The sequence below is a fragment of the Oryzias melastigma genome, linkage group LG15 (assembly GCF_002922805.2).
Source record: "Oryzias melastigma strain HK-1 linkage group LG15, ASM292280v2, whole genome shotgun sequence".
In the NCBI taxonomy this organism is placed as follows: Eukaryota; Metazoa; Chordata; class Actinopteri; order Beloniformes; family Adrianichthyidae; genus Oryzias; species Oryzias melastigma.
In genome coordinates, this window is record NC_050526.1 from 3,326,994 (window position 1) to 3,339,173 (window position 12,180).

General features: G+C 38.3%; 1 protein-coding gene across 1 annotated transcript in view; it reads right to left on the minus strand.

Annotated features, from left to right (window-relative positions):
- Window positions 1-939: 939 nt before the first annotated feature.
- The window catches only part of adss2 (adenylosuccinate synthase 2), a 28,971-nt gene continuing 17,730 nt past the window's right edge, over window positions 940-12,180 (minus strand). The window contains exons 6-13 of the mRNA XM_024297796.1: window positions 10,297-10,404; window positions 9,071-9,152; window positions 8,865-8,991; window positions 5,196-5,350; window positions 4,338-4,462; window positions 4,095-4,192; window positions 2,343-2,492; window positions 940-1,634 (exon numbers count right to left, since the gene is read on the minus strand). Of these exons, the coding sequence (XP_024153564.1) occupies window positions 1,582-1,634; window positions 2,343-2,492; window positions 4,095-4,192; window positions 4,338-4,462; window positions 5,196-5,350; window positions 8,865-8,991; window positions 9,071-9,152; window positions 10,297-10,404 (898 nt within the window). The 3' untranslated portion in view covers window positions 940-1,581. The remainder of the gene's footprint in view (window positions 1,635-2,342; window positions 2,493-4,094; window positions 4,193-4,337; window positions 4,463-5,195; window positions 5,351-8,864; window positions 8,992-9,070; window positions 9,153-10,296; window positions 10,405-12,180) is intronic.

The following is a 12,180-nucleotide window of genomic DNA, read 5'->3' on the forward strand; positions in this document are numbered from 1 at the left end:
ATCTAATACACATGAGTTCTAACCAGAAAAAAAAGTTTACTAAAATTTTCTGAAAAAATAAATAAATAAAATTATTGACTATCTGGTGCGGTGCTCACCAAGACCTAACTAGAATTTTTTTTAACTTACATTTTTAGAACGTTTTTTTTTCAGTTACTATAGAATTTTTTCACTTCTATTTTTAGAATTAAAAATAAAATGTTACTTCAGTTAAAAAAAAAAAAGTTTCCGTTTTTCTCAGGTGCACACCGGTAACTATCCCGAATTTTATTTCTTTTTACTTCCATTTTAAGAGTTAAAAAAGATTGCTTCAATTTTTTTTTTACTTTGATGTCACAACTGGGGCTCCGTAGAAACTTTCTGCATTTCTAAACAAACTTAATTATTTTTAATCAAAGTCTCTACAAGTGAATGTACCGGGTGAAAGGTTAACGCCCTCATGGATTTTGATTGGTCCTTTATGCTAGCCCCACCCCCATGTGCCAGAATGACGCGGAAGTTTAAAGCTTGAAATTTTCAGAAAAGATTTGAAATTAAATTTTTGACTTTTGAAACTTAAAAACAGAAAAAATGTAAAGCTGAAAAAATCAGTTTATATTAGAATTGAAGAAATTTGAGACACTTTTTACTATCTTAACACCAATATTTCAGCTGGAATTTGTCAAGTTGTTTCAAATCTTTTTGGCCCACATTTGGCTCCATAGAGATATTGAGAATGATTCGATGTGTTTGAAAAGTGGTTCCCTCTTAATATGAACACAAATACAGTTCCCGTGGTGACGTCACAGATCCACCTGGTTGTACAAACTCTCATATTTCCATGTATATGTTTTGGAATAAAATCCTAGTAATTATTTCACAATTTTTATTCATCTAAAGTCTAAATCTGAGTCTATTTTTACAGAAATTAACGTGAAAGAAAAGACACAGACAACAAAATATCTTAAATATAATTTATGGGTTCTTAGTTGCTGTTACATTTCTCCCACATCCACAGAACATTGTGCAGAAAAGTGCAAAGAAACCAAAAGTCATGAAAAGAAACGATGACATAGGAGATGGGGGACAGTCGATGACCTTCTACAAGATAACTGCTATATTTAACAGAGAAGTGACTTTTCTAGTGTTCACTTTTCTGCGTTCATGGAAGCTTTGTCTAAGTAAAAAAAAAAAAAAAAGAAAAGAAAAGTTCCCTTTCTGGATGCACCTCGAAACAAGCGTCTAAAGTGCTGAGGTTGAAACTGATTTACATCCAACTGGCACAGTGCATTTTTTTAAACCACACAACAGCGTTCGACAACGAACACATTTAGGCAGAGATCCGGGTGATCCGCGTCGGTTCAGCCCCGCCGCAGGTTTTCAGTTTTGGCTGCAAAAAGGCTTTAAAACTCCGCCCCTAAATCCAGAGGCGGAGACTTTTTCAACAAGAGATTCATACAAAGATAAAACAAGAGGGAAGGGGGGCGTGGTCGTGCCTCTGCTGAAGGTTAGGATACAGGTAGGTAGGCTGTGTGAGAAGGGGAGGGGCTTGGGAGGAAGGGTACAGTTGATCTGCTGCTGTGCGGCGCCGCGGCGTCTTTCCTAGAACAGCTGGATCATGGACTCCCGAGACTTTCCCACTCCGATCCACTTGACTAAAAAAACAACAAAAAAGACATTTTTTCTGTTAGTTTAGCTAACATTTATCAAAGTAGTGATGCTTCACAGTAGTTTTATGTTTAAACCTCCATTAAATGTAAACTTTTGCCTCATTTTGCATCAATCCAGACAAGAACAAACAATCAATAAATATATTAACAAACATTTTCTGGTTAAAATGACATTTTAAAATCCTCAAACTTAGAATAAATGATTTTAAAAGGCAAATGTATCATATAACATTTAAAATAGGGCTAAAAATACAAAAAATACAACACACTTCTACTGCAAAATCTTAGAAATAAGTCGAAAATTCTTAATGTATTCGTAGAATTTCTTCAAATAAGCAAAAAAACAGAAACATCATTAAGGTAAAAATGGTCTCACCAGGAATCTAACCACTGAAGACTGTGTCACAGAGCCACTAAATATGTTTTGCCACTTGTCCACATATGTAATTTTGGTCTTTTGTGATGTACATAATTCATACGTGTTCCTCACATTAGTCATTCATCGATGACTTTTCCCACTGTTTCCATGTATTCACATGTGGCCAAATCTCATCTTTGTAATATGCGCAAAATATATGCAGTGGCTGTGACATGCTTTCTCAAACAAAGTTCTTTTAATGATCTTGGATTTTGCTGTCTGAACAATTCAAACTGATCTACAACATGATAGCTGCTCATCGTGTCGACTCGTACCAGGCACTCCCACGTGCTCCTCGACAAAGTGAACATATTTCTGAGCGTTTTCAGGAAGCTCCTCAAAGCTCCGAGCAGCTGAAGTGTCGCTCTTCCAGCCGGGCAGCGTCTCGTACTGAACCTCCACGCGGTGCAGCACCTCCTGATTGGCTGCGAAGGAGCAGAGCTCGAGTTACACCAATGAACGTACAGAATCGTCTCGTCGATCAAGAAAAACAACAGATATTCAGCATAAATGTGACAGAACTTTTGTTGTTTGTTTTTATTTAGCACATTCAGCCAAACAGCAAAAATATGTTTTATTGTGTCAATAATAAACAGGAAGTGAGAGGGTTAGTAGTTTGTAGAGGCTGCTAACCAAATGTGCTTCATTTCCTGATGAAAGACGGTGAATGCCCAGATTTCAAACACTGATCTTGAACTCTGAAGCTACGTTCACAACGCCCTCAGCGACGTGCGTTCAAGCGGTCGCTTCCATATAAGTCGATGTAAACGCTTGTAAATCAGGCGTTTGCGTTCAAAACTCTCACTTTCAGAAGTTCAGAAGTTCACGAATCTTGAACCAATTTACTAAAATGCACTATAAAAGGTAGACCAGGTCAAACTTTGACCAATCAGCGACTTGAATTTGTTCATGACGTATTTGACAACGTCCCTTTTAATTAACGGGAGCACCAACCGTCTGAAAATTGATCATGGAGGAGAAATTATAAACTGCAGTTTGTCCCCGAATAGAATTTTATGCCACCAAGTCTTTCGTATATCGAATAGAGCTGCGAAAGGAGAAAGATTCACTAGATTTGCTCTTTATGACACCAAACCTCTTCCAACTGTAGGTGGCAGACGTGTGCTAGTAAGCAGTAGAAAAGAAGAAGTCCCTCCCTGCTTTTCCAGTGTGAACGCCATGAGCTAAATTCATGTAAGAAATCCGCGTTTAGCGCATTCTTGAACGCAACTCACATGCCCGATGTGAACATAGAGCTCAAGAGCAGCTTCATTGTAGAACAAAAACCTCACATTTCTGAGGTTTACTGCATCCTCCTCCCAGTACTATTCAGTACATGTTAAGGTCAAAAATAACACACAGAGAACTTCAAGACAAAAATAAAAACTTTCATCGTCACAACTGTGAGATTTCTTTGCCTCAAATTATGATCTGTTTTGAGGTTTTTTGCCCCACTGCCCAAAAAAGTCACATTTTCACTGTTAGTCTGGAGTCTTCAGTGTATTTAAGTCTTGATTTTCAGTAAATCCGTCTGAGGTCATCCACCTTTCATCCTTAACGTTCTCCTTTTGGTTTCAGGTTTAAGTCAGTTTTGGTTCTTATTTTTCTCTTCCCTCCTTCTTCCCTTTTAATCCAGATATTGATTTATGTTTTCACAGAGTTGATTTATGAACATCTTCATAAATGAGTGTGAGACAGTTTAAAAAATTAAGATTACATTTTAAACATTTTAAAGAAGTGCAAACAAAATGTTTTAACCTTAATAAAACAAGTCTAATTCACTAAAACAATATTAATGGTGTCAGCAGTATAAAAATGAATAAAGAAAACTATTGTTTTTTTAGTTTTTGCAGCTGAAAAAGTTAAAAAGTTTGTGTTGTCTTTCACTATTCAAAGACTAAAGAGAATTTTCAAATGAGTTTAATTGTTTTAATAGTTGATTTATTTCGATAACCAACACCAGACCCTCTTTAATAAAAAAATAAAAAAAAGTTAGGAAAAGCACAGATTTGTAAACATTTACTCACCTGGAAAGTGAGGTATAATTTCATCGTTGACTCTGTAGGCCACGCCCACCTTTATCTCTGGAAAGACGTCAAGTATGTCAAGTTTGGTGAGCGCTAAACTGAAAGAAAAGAGGAACGACGTCAAAAAACACAAAACTGAACAACTCCTCTAAATAAACAAGTAATATTTTGTTTTTTGTGAAAGTTAAACTCAGTTTTTTATTTTTTTAGTTGGACAAAATAAGTGTTTTCTTTTTGACTTACGCAGTGAAGCCGTTAATCATGTGTGCATATTTGATGAGCACCAGATCCAGCCAACCGCATCGCCGCTTCCTGCCTGTGGTCACGCCCACCTCCTTCCCTCGAGTCTGCAGCAGCTCTCCGATGTCCTGCAGGTATCAAGGGGGTTTAGACGCCTTTTGATGTAAATTTAGACCCTGCAGCTAAACAAAATAATAATAACATTGAAGTCTAACTTCCAGATTGGTAATTGTTACATCGTCACGTGTGACCAATCAGAGAGCTGCTAACTACATCTATATATATATATATATAATTTTTTTAATGAAATACAAATTCTTTTCAAATCAAAATAGGAAATCAGGGAAATTGCAAATAAAAATATGCTTTTAAATCAAAGATATTTATTGATTAATAGATAATAAAACTCTATACATTAAAAGCAATATTAAATATAGAATAACAAAAAAATTTGTTTGTAAAATATTATTTACAACAGAATTCTGGTCGTCCATAAATTGTTAATTTTTTAGGGTAAATGCTAAAATCTTCTCCAGAAATCTAATTTTTACCTGTATATATGTATTTAATTTTGATATTTTTTGATACAGATGTGTATGGGTTGTAAAAGTTCTTTTCTTTTATCAAACTAAATATTTGTAATTTCAGGTTCATTATCCAAAAATGTTAGTTTTTAAGCATCTAAATGGACTAAAAAGATTCAATACACCAGGACATCCTCTAGGTGGCACTGTCTGAGTAAGAATGCACTGTAACACAGCAGTTCATCAGGATGTTTTTATACTTCATTGTTAGACTTCTCTGGGTTTTCGTGTCATCCTGGTTGTCTTTAGACAGTAGAGTGTGTTCGGTTTTGCTCACGTTGCTCTGCTCTGTGGGGAACGCTCCGATCCCCACTCTGGTGGTGTACGCCTTCACCACTCCATAGACCTCGCCCACATTGTGGGGGGGCATGCCCAGACCTGTGCACACCCCTCCAACCGTGCAGTTGGACGACGTCACAAACGGATACGTTCCTGCAACGACAACACAACAAACGTGTGAGAACTTTACTGACTGCTTTGGTGGAGTGTGGGCTCAAAAAAGTGAAAATCTAACAAACCTTCAGCCAATTAAATACTTAAATCAACCATAAAGAGAGAAGATTTATTTCTGTGCCGGTGTTGTGACCTCATGCTCTGACGGATGACAGCTGAGTTGTTTTTTTTTTTTGTTTTTTTTTATACGCCTGTAAAAAAACACAACAAAGAGGAATCCCGTCTCTGTGACTGACGGTGCTGTTGTGCTCATGCCCAGTCGGGTGTGTCATGGTTTGGACGTGCGAGCGTGCACGTGAGTCCCAAACGGGTCAATCGATGTGAGGAAGTCAAACTCACCTTCGGCTCACGCCTGTGCTCCATGCATGCTTTTGTAGAAAACACAGGTAAGTTCAGGTGACCTGGAACAGTTCTGAGCTGTAAATACTGCCACATGTGTTTGCTCATCATCATCTATCAAAGGAGAGGTCGGCGTCTTATTCAGGCTGTGGAGCGGCGAGCTACGTGGGAGTGGCTACGGACATAAACCGTAAATAGAGAGAACTGGACTGATCATCCCCGTCCTCCTCGCATTCAAAACAGGAAGTACCCGCTGGTCCCAGAATATGGAAGCCCAAACTGTTCTTAATTAAATAAATAAATACAACATTATTTAATCAAGCAACACTCCAATAAAAGTCTTTTCAATAAATAATTGACCATTTTATTATGAAATATATTTCATTAAAATTTAAATGGACTATTTTATTATGAAATACGTGTCATTTTTACTTTAAAACATAATTTTTATGTTAAAAACATTTCATAATAAAAAATATATATCATAATAATTTTTTTTCATGTTGGATATTATTATAATCATGTGGGGGTTTTTTTGTAGAAACTTATTTCAAAATTACTGTTTTCCAAAGTGTCCTTTTTATTTCACAATGCTGTTTTTCAGAACGACGTATTTATTTCATGATGAGCTTTTTCCGAATAATAACTCTGTCTGTCAATCACTGAAAGTGGGTGGGATCTAAACGTTCATTGGCTGATCCTCTGACATCGACTTGTATGCCTAGACTCCTGCTCTACTGTGTGTCGCACCGTACCCAGACAGTAACGCAGACAATCCCCAAGATGACATATTTCGGTGACATCCGTGTAGCTTTGCTGAGCTTAGCGGATCAAATAGAAACAGGTGATCTGTCAGCAGACGCTATTTTGAGACGTTTGGACGACATTTTTGAAATGATCGGTTTGGTACACGCGCAGAAGAGCACGCTAACATCCACGACTCTATTTACGGCGCTGAAGTTGGCTTCACACCGCCATGTGTGCGGGAACGCACGCGGCGGGGTGGGAGTGCGCTGAGGTCAATCCGGCAATCGGCGGTGTGTGGGGGGAGGCGGGGGGGGTCTGGACATAAGCGAGCACGCGGCCGGGTATGCCCTAAATGCGCTGGGGTTCGGAGCGGACAGAGGATGAGAGAAAGACTGAGAGACGACGCTGAAGTTGGCTTCCGAATTCAGCTTCCGATTCGCGAGAGCGTTCTTTAATCCTGGTCTGAACTGTCTAGGTACAGTAGTTTTCGAACAGGACCTGTTTTTAGGTGGTCTGAGTTCGAAAAATACAGTGGAACGCTCTCGCGAATCGGAAGCTGTGAATCGGAAGCCAACTTCAGCGTCGTAAATAGAGTCGTGGATGTTAGCGTGCTCTTCTGCCGCATGTACCAAACCGATCATTTCAAAAGTGTCGGCCAAACATCTCAGAATAGCGTCTGCTGACAGATCGCCTGTTTCTATTTGATCCGCTAAGCTCAGCAAAGCTACACGGATGTCACCAAAATATGTCATCTTGGGGATTGTCTGCGTTACTGTCTGGGTACGGTGCGACACACAGTAGAGCAGGAGTCTAGGCATACAAGTCGATGTCAGAGGATCAGCCAATGAACGTTTAGATCCCACCCACTTTCAGTGATTGACAGACAGAGTTATTATTCGGAAAAAGCTCATCATGAAATAAATACGTCGTTCTGAAAAACAGCATTGTGAAATAAAAAGGACACTTTGGAAAACAGTAATTTTGAAATAAGTTTCTACAAAAAAAACCACATGATTATAATAATATCCAACATGAAAAAAAAAATTATTATGATATATACTTTTTATTATGAAATGTTTTTAACATAAAAATTATGTTTTAAAGTAAAAATGACACGTATTTCATAATAAAATAGTCTGTTTAAATTTTAATGAAATGTATTTCATAATAAAATGGTCAATTATTTATTGAAAAGACTTTTATTGGAGTGTTGCTTGATTAAATAATGATGTATTTCTTTATTTAATTAAGAACAGTTTGGGCTTCCATACCAGAAAACTAAAATCCCATAGACTTCTATTGAAAAATGATCAGCTATAACTCATTCTGTTTGTCAGAATAACCATTATTGCTCTTTTTAACACGTTCTCGCAAACCAATTTTTTTAAATCATATATTTTCTTTACCGTTTGTTTTTTCCAAGTTATAAACTAGTGCCCACTGGCCCCACCTCAAACGTTTGAAGCGTTTGATTGACAGATTCTCGGACCGATCACTGTTTGGTCCCAAAATGGTGAAATCGGGCAATATCCATACCACGGAAAAATGGCGACTGAATGGACTGGATTTTGTTGGAACCCGAGGTAACAGTCTTGTTTTATCTCTATTTATGTCAACGGTTACGGATGAAGAGATTTTGTAAAAATGGTGGTTGATGATTTTACAGAGGAGCTGTGAATCCAACAATTTAACTTAATGTTGATGAGCTGTGTGAGGCTTAGAAATAGGTTAGAGTTTCAAAATAAAAGCTTCCTTTGTACTTACTTGTACTTGTAAAATTCAACATTATACAATTTTATTTTATTTCTAACCCTTGAGAACCCAAGAACTATTTTCTTCTGGCCTTTTAAACTCAATTTGTTTGTTCATTTAGGGTTTCAACAAATAACGGCGACCAAAATCGTTTAAATAAATAAAATAGAATAAAGTAAAATTAAATAAACTGAACAACTATTTGCACTGTCAAAGATTATTTTAGAGCAACATAATTTATGACTAAAAACGTGTTTTTTACAAGGGAAATGAGAGGGGGGTGGTAGATGCCCCTCTTGGAGGCCCCTCCCCCCTGCCTCCAATAGGCAGGGGGGAGGGGCATCACCAAAGATTTAAACTAACAGACAGTAACAGATGCTTTAGTGAAGTATAGTCAAATTAGAGTGGGGTAACCGTGGTGCAGCGGTAGTGCGATCAACCTCCGATTAGAGGATTGAAGGTTTGATTCCCACCTGTCGAAGTGTCCTTGAGCACTGAACCCCACATTGCCTCTGGTGGTTATAGGCGGTAGTGTTCGGCCATTAGTGTGTGAATGTGGGTGAATGAAGCTGTGACCTTTGAACCTTCAAGGAAGCTAGAAGTGTTCAACAATTGTACGCCATTTATAACTGAGGTCAGGCCGTGTTCGACTAACCGAAGTCGATATCCAGCAGCGCAGCGTTGGCTCCTTCCACCAGGATCTTTTTGGGCGGACCGTGAAGAGCCTCGTACATGTAGTGAACCCCGTCCCTCACCATGGGCCGAATCCGCTCCATGTAGTTCTGAGGAGGACAACAAACTTCATGACAAATAATGACGTTAAACACAAATGTATTCATTTAAAGACAGTTATGAACGTACCTTTAATCTTTCCAGCTCTCCCTCTATGTCTATCTCCAGCGTCGGGTACATGGACTTGTACTGATGGGCGAGGATTTTATACCTGGAAGAAGCAGCAGCAGATATGATTGGTTTTAAAGTGCCCTCCTTATTAGATCTTTTCATCCGATCTTTTCCATGCATCAGGACGAGCACCGGGACTTCCTGTGCCACCATCATCTCATCAAAGATCACGATCCCTTCCACTGTTATTCTACTTCCTACTCGATCTTTTATGACCATCGCTCAAGAGATGTTACCAACCCCCAACTGCTACATCCAAGAGTTAGTTCATGGATTTATTCTTTTAGATTCTCATGTTCACATCACAACACTGCGCTGTCTTCATCGTTCCACATCCACTTCTGAACGTCTTCAACTCACTAGTAGTGGTGCCACAAACGATTATTTTAATAGTCGATTAATCACCGATTATTTTTTCCGATTAGTCGACTAATCGGGTCATGCACAAACTGGATGCAAAACACACATCTGCTTTAAACTATCTAAAAATTAGAAATATAGAATTACCTGCGATAATGCTAGTGTGAATTTGTCTGCTGATGCTAGTGCTGATAGTTGAAAATGCTGAAATTGAGAGTTAAAAACGCTGGTAGCTGATAATGCTGAAAGTGATAGCTAAAAACGTTAAAGCTGATAGCTGAAAACGCTGAAATTGATAGCTGAAAATGCTAAAGCTGATAGCCAGCTAAGATATTAGTTAAATGCAAAATTATACTAAAAAAACAGGAAAAAAACTGTTAGCCAAAACAGCTAGCATGCAGCTGAAACATTTTCTAAACTCCAAACTGGCTTATAAAAAAAGCTGAAAAAGTCTTAAATTACCCGAAACAGCTAGCGTGAAGCTGAAATGTTCGTTAAACTCAAAAATAGCTTAAAAAAAGCCGTAATAAATGCCAAAATAGTCCAAGATGCTAGAATAATGCCATCATAACTTTCAACTTTACTACACTCTCACTCCATATAATATAAAATAACGACTACTCGACTATTAAATTAGTCGTCGACTATTTTAACAGTCGATTAGTCATTGATTAGTCGACTAATCGTGGCAGCCCTACTCACTAGCGCCTCACCCTGGTCAGGAGGAGCAAAACTCAGGTCTTGGAATCATTCTGTTCGCTCTGTCAGAGACACTAAAGACTCTTTCCTGTTCTACCCTGAATACAGATCATGCTGGAACTGACCTTTCCGAGAACTGAGTGAAGTCTGCCACTAAGTCACATATCCTCAGGCCACTGCGAGCTGCTTTGGCAGAGTAAACTGGGCCGATCCCTTTCTTTGTTGTCCCAAGGCTGAAAAGGAAGAACATACAGAAGCAGATTAACCCACATTCCCCTATTTTTTATAGCTTTGAATCAAACAGTTCAATCAAAATGCTTTCGATGTAGGACCAATCAGAGTGATGAGGGTCGGAGCTTCAGGCTGCGAAACTTCCAGCCTCGTTATCTTGTGCTGAACATAATCGCACTCTCACAACTGGGACAAACGCACTCGTACACACAAACGCAGGACTGTTTACTAAACTACAGTCTATTCTTGCTTATTTCTTGCAGAGTTCTGTTGAAAGAAATAATTAAAGTTTTCCTGTTGTAAACCTCAGGAGGAACCTGTTGATTCTCTGGGTAAACCAGACGTCTGCTGCTCTGAAAGATTCATCTCAGGACTGTTTTATGGTAAAAACAAACGTGATGCTCACAAAAAGCAAAAACATTCATTAAACATTTTTTTGAGTTAACATTTGGAATAGTATTTCCTGATTTAAACACAAGTCTAAACTTATTTTTATTCAGTTTTGGCCACAGATGGTTTGCTCCACTACATTTTTGGTTTTTATTATTTTCAAATAATTTATTACCAATGATGGGTAGTACAGAGTAAAAAAAATAGTAAAGAGAATTTTACACAAAAAAGCAGAAGTCTCTTCTATTTTAAGTAACATTTGTCTCATTACTCTCTCATGTTTTTTGCAGGAATTATTTAATCTGTGCTTGAATTAATAAATTCAGGGACAGAACTATTTATTATCAGAAAAAATCCAAACAAATAGATTTAATTTGTCACTTTCAAAGAGCTGTCATCACATTATAGAACCAGTTCAGACACTTTGAATTAAACTCTGAAGCTTAACAAACTAATAATTAACTGTCCCATAAAAATATCAACAATTTTGGGGTTTTGGGGTATGAATAAATTATTTTGTGAACAGGTTATTGTAGTATTTTCCTTGTTAATAATGTAAAAGAATTTAAGATTAATTTCTGAGTATTTATTTATTTAAATTGTGTCGGATCTGGAGGAGACTAAAACCAGCTGTTTGAAAAAGCCAAAGTCTCTCTTCTCCACTACAGGTCTATGGAGTGATTTTTGTGCCACTAAACTGCAAGAAAAAGTCACACCTTTGAGATCAAAATGTTCTAAATTGCAAACAAAGTGTAAAGCGTTAAGAATAAAAAGTAAAGCGTTAAGAATAAAAGGGCTGCACAGTGGCGCAGTGGTTAGCGCTCTCGCCTCACAGCGAGAAGGCCCCGGTTCCAATCCCGGCTGGGACCTTTCTGTGTGGAGTTTGCATGTTCTCCCCGTGCATGCGTGGGTTTTCACCGGGGACTCCGGCTTCCTCCCACCGTCCAAAAACATGCTTCATAGGTTCATTGGTGACTCTAAATTGTCCCTAGGTGTGGATGTGAGAGTGAATGTGTGTGTGATTGAGGCCCTGAGACAGACTGGCGACCTGTCCAGGGTGTACCCCGCCTTCGCCCATCAGTAGCCGGGATAGGCTCCGGCACCCCGCGACCCCGACAGGGAAGAAGCGGTTAAGAAGATGGATGGATGGATAAGAATAAAACTTCATAATCTGGAAATGAAAATATTTCATACTTGCTTACAAAAAATATTTTTTCACAAATGTTTTCAGATGTGTTGTGACTCATCTCGCTTTCGCCCTATCTTTGATTTTGCATTCAAAACTCTGAGTTAAGCTTAATGTTTGTGCCACCAAACAGCCAATCACAGACAAGAGAGATCATGCGAAACGGCCCGATAGCTCTGAGACTGCTCATGTTTTTTTTTTT